The following is a 22,952-nucleotide window of genomic DNA, read 5'->3' on the forward strand; positions in this document are numbered from 1 at the left end:
ATTCATCCAGATGAGCGTCACTGCTGGTGAAGTATATTAACCATGCCTGCCTCACAGTGCAAATGCTGGGTTTGGAAAATTTGGGATTAGGGACAGCGTGTCAGCTCATCCAGTTCAGCACGTCTCCACAGAGGTCCAAATGAGAATCTGCTTTAAAAGTGTAACTTTAAAATACATACCCCTCTAGTGAGCAGTACCAATTCAGATGTGAAATTCTGTAGCAGGGAGTTACAGAGCAACCTGCACGGCTCATCCAGATGCTGTCACTCGGCTGCTGTACTGCAGCACGAGGACTCGTATCTAACTCACTTGGGTGATGGCCTCGGGAATATCCCTGCACCCGCACGCGACTTCCCTCGTTCGTTTGCTAGCAAGGCCACGTGGAAACGCACGTTCTGCGTAGTGCGGATGGAGCCCAGCTTTAGAGGGGCGCCGCCGCTCCGTGTTCCAAGGTCCGGGTGCCTCGGCCGCGGGGACAGCGTGGCCGGGGCCGTGTGGCAGGGCAGCGGGGCTAGACGTGGAGCTGGACCTTGGCCTGTGGGCTCCTCGCGGCCGTCTGCGGGACCACGGCGGCAGTGACGGGCCCGCTCCCGGCCGGCAGGCGTGCGCTGGGGAGCGCCTAGCGAGCCTGGAGCCGCCACGTAAGGCGCTTCGGTGAGGCCGTTCTGTCCCAAAGCTCGTGTCCGACGGCCCCGTACCACAACCCAGCCCGCTCCTGCCGGAGGTGTCGCGGAGAGGCGCCGCGCCGGGGCCGCCCCGTTTCCCCACTACGCCCCCCGGGGAGGGGCCGCCGCCTCCCACGCCCCGCCGGGCCGCCGAGGGGCCGCGCTCCGGCCACAGTCGCCGCGGCGCGGAGATGCTCTCGGGGGCGGCGGTGCGGGGTAGCCCGGCGGCGACCTTCGCCGAGGACGTGCTGCACGTCTTCGGGAGCAACCGGAGCCTGTCGGCCGGGCAGCTCTCGGCGTTATTGAGCCGGCTGGGCGCCGCGCCCGCGCTGAGCGCCGTGTTGCCGCTGCCCCACCTGCACCACAACCAGGTACGGGTACCGCCGCGAGGGCCGGGCTGCAGCGCGGGGTTCCGGCTCGGAACTTTCGTGGTTCCCCTTGGGGAGGAGGGAAGGAGGGAGCAAAGGTCCGCGGCGGCACCGGTCGGAGGGAGCGGCCCGCGGCGGGACAGCCGCTGCCATCCGTCGGGGGCTGCTGAGCGCTGCCCGCTGGGTCGGCTCCACCTGGCGTTTGGCGTGGGCAAACAGCCCGTGAGAAGCTGCTCGAGTATTCCTTCGGGTCTTATGTAAGCACAACTCCGGGACGTGCTAACGTGAAGCTGTTGTGCGGTAGCAAGGACTTGGTCGCCACTTGCTTGAAGAAACTTTCAGAAACTCCCACATCTTTCGTCTAAATGGAGTGCAGAGTGTGCATTCATCAGTTCATCTACTGAAATCTGTGTAAAACATTGTTTAATGTACTGACTGAATGTTACTGGAATACCGATCCCTTTTCTTGAAATTACTGATTCAGTGTAATGTCTCGATACAAAATTCAGACAGAATCTCCTACCTATGTGGTGTCTGAGAATACCTGAGTTTCCCTGAAGGGGAATCCTTAGGCTGCTGGAGACGTCCTTAGGAACGGAAAGCTGGGGTGGCTGTTTGCTCTGGTTTGGTTCAACCCCGCAAGAAACAGAGGAGGTACTTTTATGAGCACCGTGAGACTCATTTTCACGTTTGGAGCAGAAGCTTCTGTGCTTGCTCAGTAATGGACACAAACCTTGGATAAAGTTTGTTCTAGAAGCAGTGTGATTTTGATGTCTTTCCCTTGACCAGGGGCTTAATTTGAAGTTAATGCCACTGAAATCAACATAGCATTCAGTGTAAGCATGGCAGTATTTCCCAGTCAGTGCTTCTATTTCAGATTTCACAAATAAACACTGTTCCAACACGGTGGATTAAAAAAATGTGTATAATCATTTCCTGCCACACATGCTGAATACGAGTTTGCAGTGTTAAACACAGTCGTGAAAAGGATCTTTCTTTAAAAGGGCTTTAAAATGAGCAGATTCCTTAGTCCTTCAGGTTTTCCCTCTGCAAAAGCACGTAGCCCTCGTACACAGACTACAGAGGAAAAAATAATAATGCTTGTTCTTATTACTGCCCAATGCTATTCCTCATAAGTCATTTGAAGCTTAACTGAAACAATCTTTTTCTTTCAAACAGACCTGCTCTAATTGTGTCCTTTTGAAAAATATCTAGGGTGCCATACGGAAATGTGTATCCTTTTTCTGCTAAGTTAACTGTACCCCTTAAAATTGCCTTTTCAGCCATTTAAGCAAGTGTATTTGCCATCTTGGTTCTTGATCCCTCGGAGCTGTTAAGTATATCTGTGACTTTGGGCAGTGCTGTCCATTGTAAGTAACTCGTGTGGCCATTTTTTGACACTGTGACTCATACTTTGTGATTTCAAGCTTATAATTTTTTGTACCCGCTGATTTTGAAAGAAAACCAGAAAGTGGCCTAATCCAGGTTTGTGTGTTGTAAGGCACCAAGGGCCCAAACTCTACTGAATCTCAATGGAGAAAACTACTTCTGTAGAGTGAATCATGTGTTTTTCAGGTAGGCTGCGTCATCTATTGAGGTTGCGTAGATATCTGACTGTAGGAGGAAACAGGGATTATCTTAGACTTTCAGTTCCTAACTTCAGTGTCCAGAGTTAGTGGGATGGCTCTGGGTCCTTTCTTTCAGTGAAGATAACGCACCCCTGCGCTATCAAGAGCCCCTCATCCAAACCTGAGGTCATTTTTAGTGGAGAGCTGATCAGTAAGGGACAGTGACAGAACCTTTCAAAAACTGTCAGGAAGGAACAGCCTCTTATTTGGTCCTGTTATTTCCAGGTTGATTTCAAAATATAAGACAGGAGGAAAAAAATGCTTTAATTTGTAGGTTATGGGATTTTGAATATACACTTAAGTAAAACTTAGTAGGCATGTATGGTAATTTACACCATATGAAGTCCAATATGACACTTTTTTGTGTATAAATGTCATATCTGACAACAACTCCCTTTTCCCCCTCCTTTTTTTTTTGAGTAATGTTTTGGAGTTTTTGGTTGAGCTGTCTTCATTTCCTCATGTTTTTGCTCCTTTATTTTCTTCCATTGAGAATTTTTATAAATCTCTTTATTTTGTGTTCGCAGTTTTTTTGCTGTTCACTTTTTGCTGTTATCGCTTTCCCTTAATGTACAAGCTAAGACTTCCTTGAAGAGAATTAATGGTAACTGAGGAAACTCAAATGCTGCTCTCTGCTGTTGTGTTTTTTTTTTTCACACTTCACTGTGGAATTCCAACACATTTTAGTCCTACAAATAGCTATTAAGCTAGCGATGATTTCAAGATAATAAATGATAGTGTGTTTACTCACTATGTCCTTTTCATTGCTAGGAAGAGGTGTAAAAACAAAGCTACACTTTATCTTCTGTTGTTGATTTCATTGTCACATAAGAGGCATACATAAGTATTCAGAAGTTGTAGACAGAGAATATGCAGAAAGTTGTGTGGGTGTTGGAAAGGAAGAAAGCCTCTTGTCATTGCCTTTATTTTATACTTTGGGGTAGTCGGTAGGTGCTAAAATCATATTTTGGCTGTTCTAAAATTGTGTTTATGCCCAGCTTTTGTGTTATGCCTTAATATTGTCTTAATGCAGTGTATTTTGTTTTTAAAACAACACTTTGGACAAAACAAAGTCAAAATCTGCATTGACATTAGTGTTCAGATATTGCGCATTTGCACCTCAAGATGAATCAGAACATTAAGTTTGACATTTTGGATAAACTAGAACCAGGCTGGTATCTGCTATTTTTTCATTTGTTTAGGTAGCGTTTGCTTGTTTTCTGGTGCTTCTTGAAAGAAGGTTTGTCTTGATCCATCACCATGATCTGACATTGCCTAGCCAGTCAGAAGACAAATAGTCTTTTTTGTTCTACTCTATACATGTCTTACTTACTAGAATATCTGCAGTGAATTTCAACGTTCATGGACATTTTAAAGCTCCCCACATAAACAGCTACTTGAATATGTCGGGGTGTGTGTGAAATCCCCAAAGCACACAGATGTATTCAGGCAGCTTCATATGGTTGGACTGTTTCTCACAGAGCTGCTTATTGGTTGCATGATCATGTCCTAGCATCCACTTCTCACCTGTGATGTGTGACAAAAAAATGTCATTGCATCAGTAGTAAATGCTTTTTGTTAGAATAAAGTTGAGAAAAGCATATTTATTTGTCTTTATTGTGCCTTATCCAGGCTCAGGCTGAGTGAAAAAAGCACACTGGTCAGAAAAGTATCCACCACATTCCTTCTTTGCTGTTGCTACTGTACGACCCAGTGCTCAGCCCTAGTGTGGGCTAGCCTAGTATTTAATCTGTTAGCATCTAGAAACTGCAATGACTGGTTGCTGTTGCATATCTCAGTGCTTCACATGTGGAATGCTACAGATAAAGGTAGAGCAAAGATAAGAACACACCAGAAAATCAGAAGAGGGAATGAAAAGTTTACAAGATGGTTGGCATTGTAGCATTTTTTAATTCATTCTCCCATTAAAAAGCTCTTTGCATTACTTTTGCCTGAGCAATTATCTCATTCCTTCCTGTAAATAATGTGGTGATCTGGTGTGTCTGCGTTTTGATTATAGATATATGCTATGCTGGTGTGAAAAGATTGTAGGAAATTGAACATCACTTTATTTCATTTACAGTCTTAAAAGAAAATCCCATATTGGTCAGTTCAGAGACATGGTCAGTTGTATCTTCTTTGAAGTTGTGAGTTAAAGACTAGGTGACAGTCACGTTATAGCCAGTCATCTCACTTTTAGCACCATGACAAGGCTTACTGAATAGCAAGGGACAGGCATGATGGTAGACTCATTAAGCCAGGATGTCATCCTCAGTCCCCTGTTCCATGAGGATAAATTATCTTTCTGCTGAGATTATCTGTAAGTCTTACAAAATAAATAGCTTGAGTTTTTATAGCAATGTGATTGTCTTAATGTATTTATCCTCCAAAGATAAATAGAGTTTTGCAGTGTGCAAACATGAGTTGCTCCAATCCAAGGCTTCTAAGTGATCAGATCTTTTAATTAGTCTCTTAATTGTGTCTGTGAACTCACACAAGCTTGCTTTTTAGCCCTTGGATGAATGTAGGAGTTGCTGAGAGGATGACGTGACTCATAACAGTGAATCATTTACAGGAGTTGCTATCATCTGGGTTTGCTCCTGATCAAAATAATAATAGTAATTAATAAAATTGTGATTCTTGCCCTTGCATAAAAGAGCTCTTGTCCTATGAAATTTCTCATTTCTTTGTAAGCTACAAGTTTACTAATTCATGCTTGTCAAATTGATACTTTTTATGCTCCAACAATAATATTTGTTTGTTTTCTTTTGTAAACTAATATTAACAATTTAGTATTTAAAATTACTAGTCACCCATTCTATATTTCTGGAAAGAGATATTTAACTATCTTTGAGGTAGCCACGTCATGAACCTCAGTGCACACTGGCTTGTTTTTCTAACAGCCATTCACTGCAGCCTTACAGAAATGGCTCTGTGAGCTAGCTGATAGTACAAGAAGCACAGTATAGGAACTGTTCCTATAGACCACAGCTGTCCTCCCTCTGTATTATACTGGTAATATTAGCCACATATTCCACATTATTTCATAATGAACATTTAAGGGTAAAATGGTTAAACAAAAAAACAGTCTAGCAATCTTCAGAAGTTCATCTACCAAGCTGTAAAAAACCCCCTGTCTTCAGAGATGGTTTCTCTGTGCACTACCACCGGTAAGACTAAATGGGTCAACATGCTTTAAAACAACAACAAAAAATTAGACTGGATTGTTCAAGAAGCAGGGCAGAAACATTCCGGATATATTTTGGCTGAAGTCACTTGAATTGGCCCACCGATTCTTTTCCTTTCAGCTAAACATGCAATAGTCTCATGAAAGTAATATGTGCATAACTTTCACCTTTTGGACAGTATTAGAAAAACATTTATTAATGGAAATGGAGGCAGCTCTGTTGAAATAAATGAGTTGTAGTTACTTTGTCTCGTTTCCAGAAGGATTTGCTTTATGAATAATCCTAAATTACTGGGGAAGTGCAGGGGAGTCTAAAGGCTGGTAAAACGGAGCAGAGTAGGGAGTAACCATTTGTAATTGTTAAGGCTTCCAGTGCTCTACACTTGCAGTCACACTGAGTTACACTACAGAGCGTGTTGTGTGCTGAATTGGTGTCTTGTATAGAAAGAAAGCACATTTTGTCTTGAGACTCATCCTTAGGATGTGTATGTTGTACATCAGCGTGTTAAGTTAGTTTGCAGACAAAAAATTGAAGCTGTGTATTTGTTGATCATTGTGGGAGAACATGAATGTGAGTACGTGGAAATTGTTAGATGGAAGTCTCTAGTGGTATGGAACATTTAATACAAAATTACTCATTTTTTTCCATAAATATGTGTTTTAAGCATTTTATTGTTGGAGTATTTTATCTTTTTGGTTGAAAGGCCTTGTTTAGCACAGCTGTGCACATTTATCCTTGACCATTAGATGATTAGATGATTAGATGATGAGCTGAAGGCAAAGTGAAGAGTGTTTGTATGTCATAATTCCTGGGTTTCTCTGTGGATGGCTTACTTTATTATTATTATTAATGTTGCCAAAAATCCTTTTTGTTGCAGTGCCTGACAGGGGAGGAAATTTTTTCTTTGCATGGAATACCCAACAACAGTCACATATCAAATTCAGACTTCTCTACAATATGTCCTGCAGTTTTGCAACAGCTAATTTTTCACCCATGTGATCATCAGGAAAATTCTGTGGATGCATCTAGACCGCATTCTTTGCAAGGTTAGTTATTTCATTGATACTCTGATTAGATTGCATGGAACCTACAGTATGGTAAATAATAATAATATATAGGATAGAGAAGAATCAGCTGGTTGACAAAGTCTCTGGTTCCGTTGGTAAGGATCAAATGTGTGATATCCAGATTCATTGTTCTTGGGGACTCGATGTAAAAGATAAGGTGTTCAGTGAGCATGTGCCACTTGAGAGTATTTATTAGCACAGGTACTGCAATGCTTTTCAGAACTTTCAAAATACCAGCATTAGTAACATTTCAATTAGCATAAGTGATTATAAATAGTATAATGTTTTTTAGGAATTATTGATCATTCCTAAAACTTAACTGTTGCTGTGAATAATAAGAACTACATTTGATTAATCACTGACATTGCAGCATCGATATATGATTGTTTTAAATTATTTATACCATATGAGGGCACATATTTTCTGGAGGCTTTTAGTATCAACATCAATCTTTTTTGTTGTTTTTTTGTTTTGTTCTGTTTGTTTATTTATTTATTTTTGAGGGCACTGTTTGGATTGGTTGTATGCAGAAGGCTCGATCTATAGCTGATCACCTAAACCATTTAGACCACCGCTCCTATTTTTCTTTTATCCGGATGGCTCAGAAGCAGTGTCCGGTAGGAAGATAAGCAAGGCAGTGTTTTCTCTGCCCCTCCCTTGCCTGCAGCTCAAGAAATCTGCAGGGCCCATACTTAAGAGTTTTTAAAAAAACACAAGCATGTGAGACTGTGACAGGGAAATTCACAGAAAGATCCAATGCCAAAAGTAGGAGTAAATGCATATCGATCCTGCTGTAAATTTATGTGTTGTCCCCAATCCTGCCCCATAAAAAAGTGAATCTGTACTGTGTCAGTATTGAGAGTGGTGGATTTTATTACTGTCCATCATGCAAAATTCACAAGGAATGTTTCCAGTTGTGCTTCTGAGTTTTCTGCTTAGGGACTCTCACACATTTTAAGAATATCCTGTCTTCCAAAATATGAACAGATAAGGCATAGAGAAGAAATTAATTCAAACAACTTCATGGGGCAGCTACTTGCATTAAAAAGGTGTTGTATAAGCAAAGTAGAAGTTAAAAGACAGAGTATAATCTATCTTTTTTCCTTAGGCTTTGTAATATCTAACCTAATATCTAACCTAATAATATCTAACCTAGCTGAAACACTTGTTTCTTCCTATCCTTTCTCACCTCTCTGAAATGTGATAGGGAGTAGTACAGAGCAGCATGAAACAGCCGTAAAAGCCCAATGGCACTCCTTCTGTCCAAGGCTGTTGGATTCTGTGCAGTCTGCTTGGCTTTTTAAAAAGATTTCCACAGCCTTATTTCCTCTTCTTTTTAGGAAATGGCTCGTGAGGAGCCTGAGCCTGCCTCAGGAAAGCCTAGAGCAGGGCTCCTCACTTCTTGTAAGGAATAATATTGAGCACCAGAGTTTTGAGGGGCACTTGCTCTCCTGCTGTCTATTTTTTTTTTATTTTATTTTTTTTAAATTTCTCATGATTTGGCATCTTGGCACTCTCTTTGTTGGGGCTGGAGTTCCAGAGACTGATAGAGTGGTTGTTGGTGGAAGCTGTCCATGTCACAGTCTCAGGGTAGACTGTGTTTCAGTGCTCTACTCTGTTACGTGATGCCAGACAAACCTGTTTTCTAGGGTGTATGCACTCATGGAAGGCTTAATGTGGATGGAGTCCTAGAGAATAAAAACAGTGAACAGTGGTGATATGGTGAAATATGCTTTATAATTCAGCAATAAAACAACTTCGGCAACAATGGTTATCTTGGAATCTTATCAATTCTCCAGCCCCCCCACCTCCTCCATTTGCAATATTTTTCTTAAAGTAACAATTCCCATAATTGTGTATAATCATGGGGTTAATATGGTAGTAGCAATAAATCAGTATGCTAAATTCCAAAGCCTTTGAGCCATCCAGATCTAGAACATTAAGCATACAAAGTGATGACAAGTATTTCATTTATTGCACTAAGTATCCCAGTACATGCGGCTGTTCTGAACAAAGAGTGCCAGCATGACTGTTCGACCATACATTGGGGAAGCATGTAGTATTGTGAGAACTTTCCAAATTTGGCAATACCCTGTTTTAATGTGCTTGCTTTTAAGCTCCATTCTCCTACTGTTTTGGCATCCACTGTTTTACACGCACAGTTTGTGAACTTATCCTCTTTGCCATTGGTTGTAGAAAGTGATTTGTAGTGACAAGATTTTTTTAACTGTAATTTTTGAAACTTGTTCTAATTTCCCGTGTCTAGTGAAGTAATTTGGGCGTGTGACCTAAATGCCTCATATCCGATAAATATTTTATTTGTTTTTAGTTCTGTTAGCTCAATTTAAAATGTGTATTTCACTCATGGTAAATATTTAGGAATTGTTTTTGTCTTAAACTGAGAGACTTGCTTTTCTGTAGTAATCCCAAATGGCGGTGTGTGACTCATAATGACACTTATTTATTATAGATTTGATTTCTAAAAGACATTTACAAGCTTGAATGTCCTGTATTGCAGTGGGAGTTAAGCTCCTGTGCTGCTTAGTGAATCTAACTGTATATAATGGTCTATTTATTTCTCTCTGTCTCTCCTTCTCTCTAGAAAATGGCAAGTGAATATTTTACTTGGCACTGATGTACCTCTTGCAAATGCTTTGAATGCTTCCAGTGCTGTCTGTTCTTCCTGTTCTTTACACAATATGAAACTCATCGCATACAGAAATTGTATCTCTGTGCAAACAATGTGTAGCAATCCCAGTTGTGGGTGATGAACCTGGTCCAGTATGTTTGCCAATCTAGTGTTACAGGAAAGTTGGGATGCAGATTGCAATCTGGTCTGTTTGTTTCTGCTATGCAGAAAGGAATTTATGGTAACTTCTCTACGTACATGTAGCAAAACTTATAATGAGGCTATTGTATTGATGTAGCTTTCTGGATTATACTAAACTGTACTTATATATCCAATGCTGTGCTGGCTTTGATTGTAATTTGTAGTTGATTTTTAGAGACAAACTCTTCATCCGTGTGCATATCTTTGTGTTTCTGTGGCCTCACTTGAGGCAGTATTGTAGACGTTATCAGTGCAACCCATAAGGCATTTTTGTACTCACAGGGGCTTGAGATGGAACTGGGCAGAACTGTAGCCAGGCAGAGACAAAATGTTTTGATGCTTATTAGAAAAAAAAACAACACACAACAGCAAAACTCCTGCAACCCGCAAGTCAGACACCAAAGTAACTACAGGTCCTGGTGTCTGAACTTGGAAAGCATAAAACTATGTGTATGTGGTGAAGGAAGCTAAATGATGGCCAAAGCAGGTGCATTTCCCACTTCTTAAAAAAAAATAAAAAGATTTTTCTCCTGGTGTGCATCTTTTTGAACACAGAACAACTTCTTCACATACTTTCATTTCTCTATTTTTAAAATCTGTTACTAGCTATCTACCACCTTGCATGTCTAATAAGTAGTGATGGTCTTATTATATAGTATATAATTACACAGTAGTTTTCAGCAAAGTTGAAGTATCTTGAACGATGGGAAAAGGAGAAATGTTAGGAACAACACATTACCACGTAAGGGTGATTTGAAGGGATCGTTCTTTATCAGGAAGGACTTTTGGGCCTTGTGCAGTCAAGACAGAAGATTTTCTATCTAGAAGTTTGTAATGGAAATGACAGTTGGATCTAACCCTGGGACACACAAGATTTTCCATCTTATGCCTATGCTGTACTTACTGTGGACTGTTGACTTAAGCCCAAATCTTTAATCTTCACTGACTGTAGAGATTTGATTTACTGCAGCAGATATTATATATCCCAGATATTGTACTAGCACAATTTCAGTTTTTAATATGGTAGTCCCAGACAGAATGTCCATGTATTTCCCATCTGTGGGTATATGCCTTAAATATCTGTGCATTTATAATTTTTGTCTTTGTAAAATATACTTGCAAGTAGGGAACAATTATTTTTCCCAATTCCACATCAATTCAGATGTTATATAAAATTACAAGCAGCCCTAAGTGAATTTTATACTAATTTTTTAAATATTTCTGTGTTTGTTTTTTATCCGCAGTTTGGGGATTTGGGTTCCTAGCTGTGACTATCATTAACTTGGCATCGCTTCTGGGATTTATTTTAACTCCTCTCTTAAAGAAGTCTTATTTCCCTAAGATTTTAACCTACTTTGTGGGCTTGGCCGTTGGTACTCTCTTTTCTAATGCAATTTTCCAGCTCATTCCAGAGGTAAGCAAGGAAAATCTTTACCTTATTGTATGATAGTTTCTAAAGTGCATTAATTCTAGAAGCATGCTGCAGTGGTGTTCTGAGAGTGTGGGTTGAAATCCCCAGAGGGTTGTGGTTGTCCATCAGTGACAGTAGCTTCCCTCTCTTTCTGTCTGGGCGGGCAGAGCCATCAAGATCCACGTGTTGCTATGACCTGGGGAAGACCAAGGGTTATTCTGCCTCTAGACAGAAAGAGAAATGGATTGGATAAAATTCTAATGGTCTTATATTTGTTCCAAATTGGACCTCTTAATTTTGCAGTTAACTACTACATCCTGTATGTAAAATTCTGCTGTATTAAAAGACTGCTGATATTTAATCCTAATTGACAAAAACAAAATCTAGAAGGATCAGGATCTTTCCTAATTGAAACTCATTGAAACTTGTGGCTGGTAGAAAGACTGTATTTTTGTGGAGTGCTTGTGTATGGTGGAGGAAATTGTTATGGAAATGTACTAAGATTTCAGTCTAATTTGCATTGCTTTCTGTCTTCTGTTAGGCATTTGGATTTGATTCCCATGTAGATAACTACATTGAGAAAGCAGTTGCTGTGTTTGGTGGATTCTATATTCTCTTCTTTGTGGAAAGGATTCTTAAAGTGATACTAAAGATCTACAATCAGGTAACAAAAGTTAAACTGTGCAACCCTTACCTTAAAGTACATGTTATATTTTATGAGATTCTCGATAGTTTAATAAGATATGGGATTTTTTTTTCCCCCCTGAGGATTTCAGCATTACTGAGTGCTCTGATTCATCCATATGGAGAGTTTAAAATCCATATGGAGAGGTAAAGCAATCTCACTTTTTTGAGGAAGTTACAAGCAGAACTGGAAATAGAATCCAGGTGTGTGTGTGTGGTCTGTTGTCACTGGCATGTACTCTAGCTGGCTTCAAGGGCCAAGTCTGCAATATGCTAGCTAAACATCAGAAGTAAAAAAGTGGAAATATATAAAAGTTGAAGAGAATGGAGTACACCCCTGCAGCTCCTGTCTGGTAGGGGAAATCACTGTAACATATACATCTTCTTATTCATCTGTGAAGTTCAATTTGTTTGTGCTGACAGTTCCTGAATCTCACCTGCAGCGACTAGCTCTGTGCTTCACATGCTCTGGTACACAAGCCTGCTCTAGTGACACTGCAATTATCCAAATACTACACAATATGGATAATTGGCTCTGCTTTCTACCCGTATGTCAGAGTACTTTATTTCTGGGTGCTCACATGGATGAGACTAAATTTGTCTCAGACAAAGGCCTCTCAAACCTTTTGGACTCTCTAATCATGTCTTGCCAAGAAGACTGTCATCTGTTCCTATTCCTACTCTTATGTTGCTTTGGGTCTTTACTCCCAAACTGATCTTGCTATTGAAAATAATAAGGATCCAATTGTACCTTGTTGGCAATGGCTATATGAAAAATGGGGAAAAAGAAGTTGCACTTTATTTCTGGTAGCAGCTCTACCTGGTAAGCAGCAGTGAATAACTAGCAAATGTTGATGCTAATGGTTAAGGCATTTGGTTTTGGGAGGCTCTGTATAAAAGTATAACAATGAAAAATGTCCACAGGTATTTGAGGACTTTTCTGATTAGCTAATAGTAAGAAGTATGTTGGGAACTTAAATAAATTTGGAGCTCATCTAAAATTTTAAATATTAAAATATTTATTGCTGCTCATTTAAACTTCTGCTTGGTATTTAAAGCAAGGTAACACGAATGTGATGCCCAGCACATTTTCTTTTAAGGTTCATATTTCTTTGTTATTTCACTTCTTATTTAATAAGCTACCTGTTTATTTATTTGTCATCCAGCCTGGCCATAGCGACATAGAAAATGGTGAACAGAATCAGTCTAAGGATAAGACTAGTCCCTCCAAACCAGCATCATCCAGCAATGGGGTGACTTGTTATGCAAATTCAGCCATCGTAGAGAGCAATGGAAATTTTGGTTTTGACAGCATCAGTGTTGTCTCAGCACAGGTATGAAAACGATCTTTTATTCCTACCTATTATGCAAGCATATATGACGAAGAGAGAGTATGAATTTTTATTGCTTTTGTGAAGGTTTTCTACATTTTTAGCTTATTGCTTGCTTGAGCCCTATAAAAATGTATGGGTTTTTCTGGGACAAACTTAGGAAAGCTGAACGATGGATTCAATTGGTAGCCAGCTAAAAAAGGTAGTAGATATCAGTAGATAGGACAGAGATAAATGTTAAATCAGTTAATTCTGTTAATTTTGATTTTGTTAATGATTTGTTTGAAGCGTATTTTAATGCTACGTGATCCATATTGTGTTTCTGAGTACACATAACGTGAAGTTTTAGAACTTGGTTTCTCTGAATCAATGATTTATGAGGAAAACTGGTACAGTAACTGTCATGCTGGTTGTGCTAGTCCAGTCTACTTAGATACTGTAGGAATTATGGAAGTATCATAGGTTGAGATAGAATCATAGAATCACCAAGGTTGGAAAAGAGCTAAAAGATCATCCAGTCCAACTGTTCACCTATTACCAATAGCTCCCACTAAACTATGTTCCTCAACACAACATCCAGTCATTCCTTGAACACCTCCAGGGTCGGTGACTCCACCACCTCCCTGGGCAGTCCATTCCAGTGCCTGACCACCCTTTCTGAGAAGTAATATTTCCTAATGTCCAGCCTGAGTCTCTCCTGCCGCAGCTTGAAACTATTCCCTCTAGTCCTGTCACTAATGACACAAGAGAAAAGGCCGACCCCCAGCTGACTACAACCTCCTTTCAGGAAGTTATAGAGAGCAAATAGATAGCGGCTGTTCCTCCTGGTTTAAATATTTTTTTTTTTTCAGATTTGTTGTTCTATACTTCTTTGTTTTTTTTTATACTACAAATGTAGCCTCCTTTTGTCTGAGAAGAAAATGGAAGCAGGAAGAAAATGTTGGTGAACTTCTTTATTCTTTTCCTTGTGAACAGAGGAGTGGAACAGTCCCTTATTTAAAAAAGCAACAAACAAACAAAAAACAAAGTGGAAAACCATAGCAACAACTGTAAGATGGCTGAGGGAGATTTTTCACAGCAAGGATTTCTGGTTTACTGCCTGTGCTCTTCACAAGGCAGTGCAGTAGAGTAGGTCAGCATCAAATTTTACATGCTTTTGGTACTTAGGGATCCACTTGGGATAAGACAATATATACATGTTAGAATTTGACTGTCCTCTTAATCCAAAGCTCAAGAATAGGGGCAAACACAATATGAACAGAAAGCATCATGTAGGCTATGAGGGTGGAGGTTGGAGTCTGATGGTGTCAGAGTGCAGTACCTGTTTTCAACTGTTGAGTGTCCAGATAACTTTTCTGTTTTAATACCTGAACAGAATGACTGACAGAGAAAATGTAAATGTTTGATTAGTTGCATACTTTCATATTTCACTTGCAGCAGTAATTGCAGTCTTGGAAACCTCTTTTGTGCCGACCCAGAATTTGTATCTGCTGTTTGTAGCTATGAAAATTACATGACTTGACAACAAGTAACTTTTCTTAAACTTGCTTCAGAGAGCAATTGCTGAAAATGCCTGTAGTCCCAACACTTAACATTAGACATATATAATAAAACTTTATAGTGACTTTTATTTATGCCCTGTAGGCAATTTTAGGGTTTCTACTTGATCCTGTTGGCAGTCCCAGAGGATGCTAAAGGGTATCTAAGGAAGATGTTTTAAGCAGAGAGGTATTGCTCTAACTGCTATTGGATCTTCTGCTAGTGTGCAGAATATTACTCTTCCTTTTTCTTAGCTTTTAACAAATTGAGATTCCGACTTATGTCTGAGGGAGTCACAGATTCTTTAGAAATATCAATAGTAACCTGATGAGATAAAATAAGAGAGTCTCTGTATCATTTCTTAGTTTGGAAACAAAGAAGAGACCATCGCTTCGAAAGCTAAAAAAAAACAAACAAACAGCAAAAATAGGAAGGTTAGCTTTGGTTTGACATAAATTGTGGTGATATAGAACTGTGCTAATCATTAATAAAAGGCAGACCTGATAGAGATCTGTTGGGTGTTCCTGAGCTCCTTAGCTGACATTTCTTCTGTGATCTCTTCTGAAGTGCCATGACAAAGATGGAACAGTCCTGCAGAGACAGACAATGTTCATTTTCACTTTTGAAGCCCTTGTATTTGTAAGGGAAATTTATCAGTAGTCTGCCTTGAGCATTTAGTATATGTATTAGTTGTTTGTCTATTTCTATTGGACATACAGTCTAGTAAAGTTCAGAATGTAAACCCAGATGAGCAATGTCCTTGTACTTTATATGATTTAGGAAAGCAGTCCTGTCGTTATCTGAAATAGATTACAGGCAGGAATTGTACTTCAGAGCTACACAGTAAATGGCGGATAGACATATATATGCATATAACAGAAATCTCTCCAAATCTGATTCATAATTTTTAAGCTACAGTTGTCTCTAAAGTTTGAAAGATTGGATCAAGAAAGTAATTTTACTTTCAATGCTTCTATCCCAATTTAATTGCAGCTACTGTAAAAAAGTAAAAGAAAATCCGTAGATAACCCAGACCTCAGCTCGTTTCTGAAGTCATCTCAGTTCTTCATGAGTTCTACAGCTAACTCTTAACATCATCTTCTTATCCAGTGTTCATTTTCTTCATAGAGGCATAAAAAGTTCAGTGTGTATGTTTGTGAAGTATTTATTTTAACAGAAAAGTCCTTGAGATCAGACTTTTATATTTGTCATAAATATGTATGCAGTGATTTGGAGTTTAATTGGAATTCTCACCTGTGCAGCTGGCAGACGAAAATGAGTTCTTTATATAATTCTCGGCTAAGCCTGTTATGCCCCTACAGCCCAAAGAGAAATGTAGACATACGCATCATTTCTGCTGTGTTTCAATTTGCAGGGAAGCTCTCTGTTTTTTATGCCTTTTATCATTTCAAATCATAAAGTTATAAATCTGGGACTTATTATGCACTGAATAGAAGTTATAACTGTTCTTTATGGTATTTGTACCATTTCTTAACCAAAGCTTTATTATCTACAAATTCCAAGTAATGCAATACATGTCTGACTTGGAAATCCTGATCTGAACTTTCATCCTGTCCCAAGGCAGCTCCTACACAGAAAGGTTCAGTATGTCAGATATAGTGGGCAAAGTATGAGACAGACCTTATTGCTCTGTCATTAGGGATATTGAAAGCATTCATTAATTGTTATATTTTCATAAAGTTCAGACTTCAGTTCTGTGGCAGCATTATTATTTTGATATGACTAAGATAAAACAGTTTCTGTATTTGAAAATCTTTTTTTTTTTTTTTTTTTAATACCCCCAAATACTATAATGTTTGCAAATATAATATAGCTGCAATATATGTGTGTACAGAAGTTTATTGAAATGGGTCATTAGAATTTTTTTTTTTCTTTTTAGCAAAGATTATTTGTGCTCCCAACTGAAATGGCAGTTCCTTTTATCTTCATCAAGTGTTTCATTATTTCATGATGTCAGATATATAAATTACTCCCACTTCTGGGAGGAATGATTGAGAGCCCTGGGGTATATATGCATTGCAGTTTTACGTCAGTCAGTTTTTTTCATGCTATGAGACTTCAACTTGCACAGTCAGAACTAGTCACTGTATGATCTTATTAAATATGAAACTTGAAAAACTGATTTTGATAGCTGGACTTGACTATCATCAATCAAAATTAGGAATAAAATTAGTAGACCACCTCGATACGTGTCTAGGTTCCCACTTAGCTAGCTGGCTGCTACTGACTGGTGGTGGATGCATCTGTCTCTAAGAACATGATATGCTGGTAACAGCATGTAGTTGGTCCAGGTCTGTTTTAGGTAGGAAACATGTATGCTCTCAATCACAGTGATTAGATCCTTCCTATTGTATGCAATTAATAGAGGTGTCTGAGGAAGCTGTGAAGATCTTTATCAGGAGCAAGACTTCTAGAGAGACATTCAGACACTGTGATCTGGATTTTTTTTTCTGTCTTCACTTAAGTTGTTGAAACAGAAAACATTTGCTGCCGTTACCTATGCCATCTTCTTCTTAGACTAAGCATTCTGGTGTTCTTATGTACTCGTGCTTTATTTTGTGCTCAGCATTCATTTAAAGCCTGAGGTGTGTCTCAATGGCTTCTTTATTCATTGTTTTATGTAGTTACTTTATCATGTTGTTTTTCCAGGAAGAAGCAGTCCAGGGCGGTTTGTGTAAATGTCTTGGTGGGCGCCCACTGTCAAAGATTGGAACCATTGCTTGGATGGTAACACTGAGTGATGCCGTACACAATTTCTTAGATGGTTTGGCAATCGGTGCTTCTTTCACTTTGTCTCTGTTTCAAGGACTTAGTACCTCTATAGCCATCTTGTGTGAAGAGTTTCCTCATGAACTGGGTAAGAAGCTTCATTCAACGTATTGATTTCTGTGGAAATCACCAGTGTGGGAAGTTACACTTGCCAAAACTTGGCATAGATTGAAAGGAAATTTAGACAATTTAATGGAAAAAGTGCTCATCAAGTACCAAAATACATATCTAATTGTAGGAAGTTCTTGAATGCAGGTGGATGGAAGCTAGGAATGAATACTAGAACAATGAATAGAAACATAGAATGGTTTGAGTTGAAAGGGACCGCAGGGGTCATCTGGTTCCAACTCACTTGCTGTGGACAGAGTTCATACATGCTATCCTGTGCATGTTTTTTCCCTTTTTTTCTTTAGGTCTAAGCCATAAAGAAACTCTTAGCTAAGTTCTACATGGCCTAATTGCTGTAGAATATTCCAGTTATTTTAGTATTGAAGGAAAATGCTCATCATTTACCTGAATGAAGGAAAAACAGCAGTGGATTATAAGTTGTATACAAATAATGTATTTTCCTTCTTGATTCCTTTGAAATCAGAAAACAGTACTGTTTGCTAAAGATGGTTTTCTCTTTTTTTCTCTTTTTTCTCTGTTAGGGGATTTTGTCATCTTGCTCAATGCTGGAATGAGTATTCGTCAGGCTCTGTTTTTCAACTTTCTGTCTGCTTGTTCCTGTTACATTGGGATGGCTCTCGGTATATTAGTAGGCAACAACTTTGCTCCTACCATCATTTTTGCTGTAGCTGGTGGAATGTTCCTGTACATCTCTCTGGCAGATATGGTGAGAAAAAAATTCATTTTTCAGTCATTTAATTTTCTCCAAGAAAACAGATACTTCAAAAGCAGCCTCTTTGATGCAAATTAGTATGCTGTCCCTTTCACGTGAGAATCGTCGACTTCTTGTGATTAGTTGTTAAATAATCAATTATAACCTTAATGGAGGTGCACAAATAATTATGCTTATTCATTAAATCTGAAAGCCTTTGATTTCATAAGTAGGGCTGGCCAAACTATTACTGAAAAGAAGTTTTAAATAAGGGAAAGCTTTTCAGGAGCTTGGATAGATTCCATTAAAGAATGAAAAAGATATATATTTCTAATCATTTTAAAGTGTTTTGATTATTAAATTAATAACTTGCCTCTTTGGAAGACATCTTCTGAAAGAAAAGGAAAAAAAATGTTAAAATATTTTGTTTAGGGTTATGTTAGTTGTGTCTGTGTAAACTCAGCAGGAATTTTGGAGTTTCTCAGGTAAAAAATTCCATTCTGGTTTAAATTAAATTGTATTGGACCCAGCTTCTTGGTTCAGACTAAAACAACAACAACAAAATACCTGTAATTTGCTGAACTCAGTTTAAAACAATCCGTCTATCATTTATTTCTGAAAGTATGCTAGAATATACAAGGCAAAAAAAATTGTGCTAAGATCCACATCAGATTTAGATGTTAAAAATTAAGTCTGGCTTCACAGGTAGTCACAAGTATTCTGTAAGTTACTCTTAAAATGTTCTATCTCAGAATGAAAAAGGTATTTCAAGAGTTAAAACTTTTATATGTTCAGTTGAAGTGTTAAGGGATCAGATGTATCTGCAAAGGTGTTTCCAGCTGCCACATAAGAATCTGTTTGGGTATAGAACCAGAATGAGGCCTGAATTTGAGAAGATTTAGAGCCTCGTTTGCATTCTGCATGCATTTAAGAGCTCTTACATGTTTATTGTGACTGTTACATTAAATACTGTGGTTGTCTAGGTAATAGCAGAGGATTTTATAAGTAGTAATCTTGGTGTTAAATAAACAAGATAAATAGTTTCTTTATTAAATTTGCAGTACCTTAATTACTAATGCTTTTTATTTAGTTTCACTCTGTTATAGTGAATCATAGTGTATTCAACTATGATATTCAGAACTCATGGCATAAATTTAGCATGGCTCAATTTAAAATTATTATTACTAAATCTGTTGAAGTAGGTAACGTTCTTTTCTTTGTATGCATTGCTCTGCATGCTCTCTTTCTCTACACTCTCCTCCAACTTCTTCTTTCCTGCATCTGTCTCGTTTTCTAGGTTTTTGGATTGTATCAGCTGAGCTTTTCTCCCTCCTGACAAGTCTGAATTAGGGTGCTTTGCATGGGGATCTGCCTTTTCGCTTTCTGTTACGATTTTCATACACTCCTGTTCTGCTTGTAGAAGCAGGTAGGATTAATGAAAATGTCTTATCTACTTTCTTGCCTTTTCCCTGTTCTTTTCCGTTTTAAACAGAGACAAAATCTAGCCTCCTTGTTAGTAAAATCATCACATGGTGAAGCTGCGGGTGTGTGACAATGGGTTCACTGATGTGTGCGAGCACAAATGAGCCTTGCTGTATGGCATGAAGCTAATCTGGTTTCTCGCCTCTTGTGCAAGAGGAACACAGAGCTCTTGATTGATTTCTGGGAAGGCTAGCCACTTCCCCCTTACCTTAATCTGTTCTTCAAGAATTGCACTGCCTTCAGTAGTTCTTTTTGCCTACTGAGATGAAGGAAAGATAAGACTTCTGAGTCATCCCAACAGAAGGCTTCTGAACTGAAACCAAACTTCTTTGCACTCTAGCTATACTACTTTCAGCACAGCAGGAAAAGATTTTAAACTGACAAACGTAAGTAAAAGTCAACTGCAATTGACTTTATTTGCAACACATACCCTGAATTGCCCCCCTGCTATTGCTGCAAACCTTTATCACCAGTACTCATCTGTCACCACCTCCATTTGCTCCCAGAGGAAATATCTCTTTTATCTGCAGTTAACAGCCACCCTTTGCTATTATCATACCATTTAGATGCCTGTTTTGAAAAAAAATAATTCCTTCATTACACTCTAAGGTAACATTTTATATGTTACCACCAGTTTCACATCATTCTTCTTCTTTCTTCTTTGCTTTACCACTACTTTCTTAGCCCATCACACCTTCTGAGAAGCTGTCCATGTTTTCAGCTTCACTTCTTTTGCTTATAGATAAAGTAGAAGAATCCTAATCTTTATTTCCTGAACCAAGACTTCTGTCCATTTTAGTGAAGGAATAGACACAACAGTTAGCAGTACAAGGACAGCTGCTTTTAGCAATATATGGAACAATAATTGAATCAAAATAAAAAATGGGACATTTGCATGAAAGCCAACCAGGCAAGACCAAAGCAGAAGAAAATCAAAACTCAATTTCAGCTTTCCATCCTTGATGAAATAATTTTTCAGTCTAACTAGGATGGCTTATTCTCTGACTGCCTTCACCCTCTGTTTGTTCTGGTACTTAATACAAAACAGCAACACATTCCAGTTCTGAAATGGCCTTGAGTTACACGTGCTACCACAAGATGGCAATACTTACCTAAAATTATCTGCTTTTTCAGTTCCCAGAGATGAATGATATGCTGAGAGAGAAAGTGACAGGAAGAAAGATGGATCTCACATTCTTCCTTATTCAGAATGCTGGTTTACTAACGGGGTTTGCTGCTATACTGTTGATTACCTTGTATGAAGGAAATATTCAGCTGTGATAATGCAAGTGAAAATGGAATCACTGTTGAAGACGTCGAATAAATTATGAATGGAAGACATTAGAACTCCGTAACGGGACATTCATTTACTCCTCTTGGTTTTGAAACATTGACAGGTTCCATTCTCCCCGTTTTGCCATTGATCCAAATAGTAGGATCTGTCAACTTCTGTACTCTATTAAGGAACTGATTCTAATACTTTTATTTCTGCCTAAAATTATCAGAGGTACCTGAGTTGTTATGGAGCAAAAGGGGGTTACTTGGCCAGTAGAACTACGCAGCGTATGCAACTCAGACCAAATGAAAGCTGAGCTCTTCAAGGAAGAAAATAATGCATTCCCATATCCTTTTGTAGCTGTGATGGAAACAAGCAGTTTCAAAACTGCTTAATTTCATGAGTTCTGCTACAGGATTTGTCTGTGTAACATCTCCTTCCACCACCAAAACTAAAAACAAAAAAGCAACTATTTCTAAGTAGGTACTAATGAAGCTATGATTTTTAATTGCTAATAAACACTGGAAGGAAAGATACCAGTTACTGTTTTTGATCTTCTCTCTTAGTGTGTGCACTCGGGAATTGTTGATTTATTCTCAGAACCACTTTTTTTTTTTTTTCTTCTTTTTTTAATTGGAGGGAGCGTGTGTTAAATTTTTGACAGTTGATCAACTCCACAACCTTTTAGAAACATGAGTATTTAAAAATAAGTCAAGCATTTTGTATTTTATGAAAATAGCTTCGTTTTGTATTTTATTTCCATAGATATTCCTCTATAAAAAAGTCTATTTTGAATTAAAATTTTGAAAGGATATATTTTTAGTTGCACAAAGTGGAATTTAGACCAAAAAAACCTTGCTAAAATCAACATTCCAGGATATCTTTTTTCAATTTGAATTGTTTTCTTGTACGCAGTTTGGTGAAAGTTGTATTACTAAAATATACAAACTTTTATTACAGTTTGTTGTGTGTGAACTTTCTAAAATCATGTTTGTATGTTTGAGTTCTGAAATAAACAGTTTAGCTACGCTGATGTTGTAAAATGTGTGCGTGGAAATTCATATGAATGTTTACCATTTCAGCCATCACTAAGTTTTGAAGGAAGTATTACTATCATGTTACCTTAGTTACCTTCTACATTGATTTTTAGGCAAGTTTTACAGCTTCAAGGAAAATAGGGCTTCTTGGCTTCTTTCCTGCTGGTAGGAAGGGACAAATCCTTTATTTTACATTTACTATTAAAATATATTTTCTGTGAGGTAAATGATTTAATATTTTATTTGAATCTTATCTGTAGTTACATTAGGAAAATGACTTTTCTAGGTCCCTGGTTGACTAAAAATAAACAAAACTCATCAGCAACAAAACCCAACCACTTTATACAGGCAAACTATGCAGGAATAATAAATGATACTTAATTTAAAATTTGCTATCAGGTTTAGAATACAATTGCAGTAGATTTTTGCGTCACCTTATGCCCTCTTAGTGTCTTTGAAGAAGAGTCAATCCACTGCATATTCTTTCCTGTCTACTCCTTGCATATAAGCTACTTGCTAATGCTACTCTTACGTGTCTCAAGAATGCTTTATTATAACTTTGAGTGTTCATTGACTTCTAAAAATCAACTATTCCTATTTCATCAGATTACTATAATATAGTGGTGTGGTACTTTTCACCCCTACATCCAAAAGTTTGCAAAGGAGATTTGATTTTTATCATCTCACTAGAGAAAAAGAATTGAGACAAATGTATCATTGAAATAACCTTCCTTTAGATCACTGAGCAGAACAGAGATGATTAAACCCTAATATTCAGTCTAGTGCATTAGTCACAAATGAAATTGCCTTTTCTGCTTGTGGAATATTTCACGGGT

General features: G+C 38.4%; 1 protein-coding gene across 2 annotated transcripts; it reads left to right on the top strand.

Annotated features, from left to right (window-relative positions):
* The first annotated feature begins 819 nt into the window (after positions 1-819).
* SLC39A8 (solute carrier family 39 member 8) lies at positions 820-22,118 on the top strand. 2 transcript variants are annotated; one of them, XR_011903445.1, is made up of 9 exons: positions 820-1,036; positions 6,727-6,895; positions 10,991-11,160; positions 11,699-11,821; positions 13,008-13,175; positions 17,382-17,589; positions 18,152-18,336; positions 19,619-19,747; positions 20,938-22,118. XR_011903445.1 is itself a non-coding variant. In XM_072335652.1 (8 exons), the coding sequence occupies exons 1-8, from the start codon at positions 857-859 to the stop codon at positions 21,082-21,084; spliced, it is 1,350 nt and encodes a 449-aa protein (XP_072191753.1). In that variant the 5' UTR covers positions 820-856; the 3' UTR covers positions 21,085-22,101. The 2 variants fall into 2 exon arrangements, 1 of the variants encoding a protein (XP_072191753.1); XM_072335652.1 differs by lacking the exon at positions 19,619-19,747 and having other exon boundaries at positions 20,938-22,101.
* Positions 22,119-22,952: the final 834 nt, after the last annotated feature.

This window comes from Excalfactoria chinensis, chromosome 4 (genome assembly GCF_039878825.1).
Source record: "Excalfactoria chinensis isolate bCotChi1 chromosome 4, bCotChi1.hap2, whole genome shotgun sequence".
NCBI classification, from domain to species: domain Eukaryota; kingdom Metazoa; phylum Chordata; class Aves; order Galliformes; family Phasianidae; genus Excalfactoria; species Excalfactoria chinensis.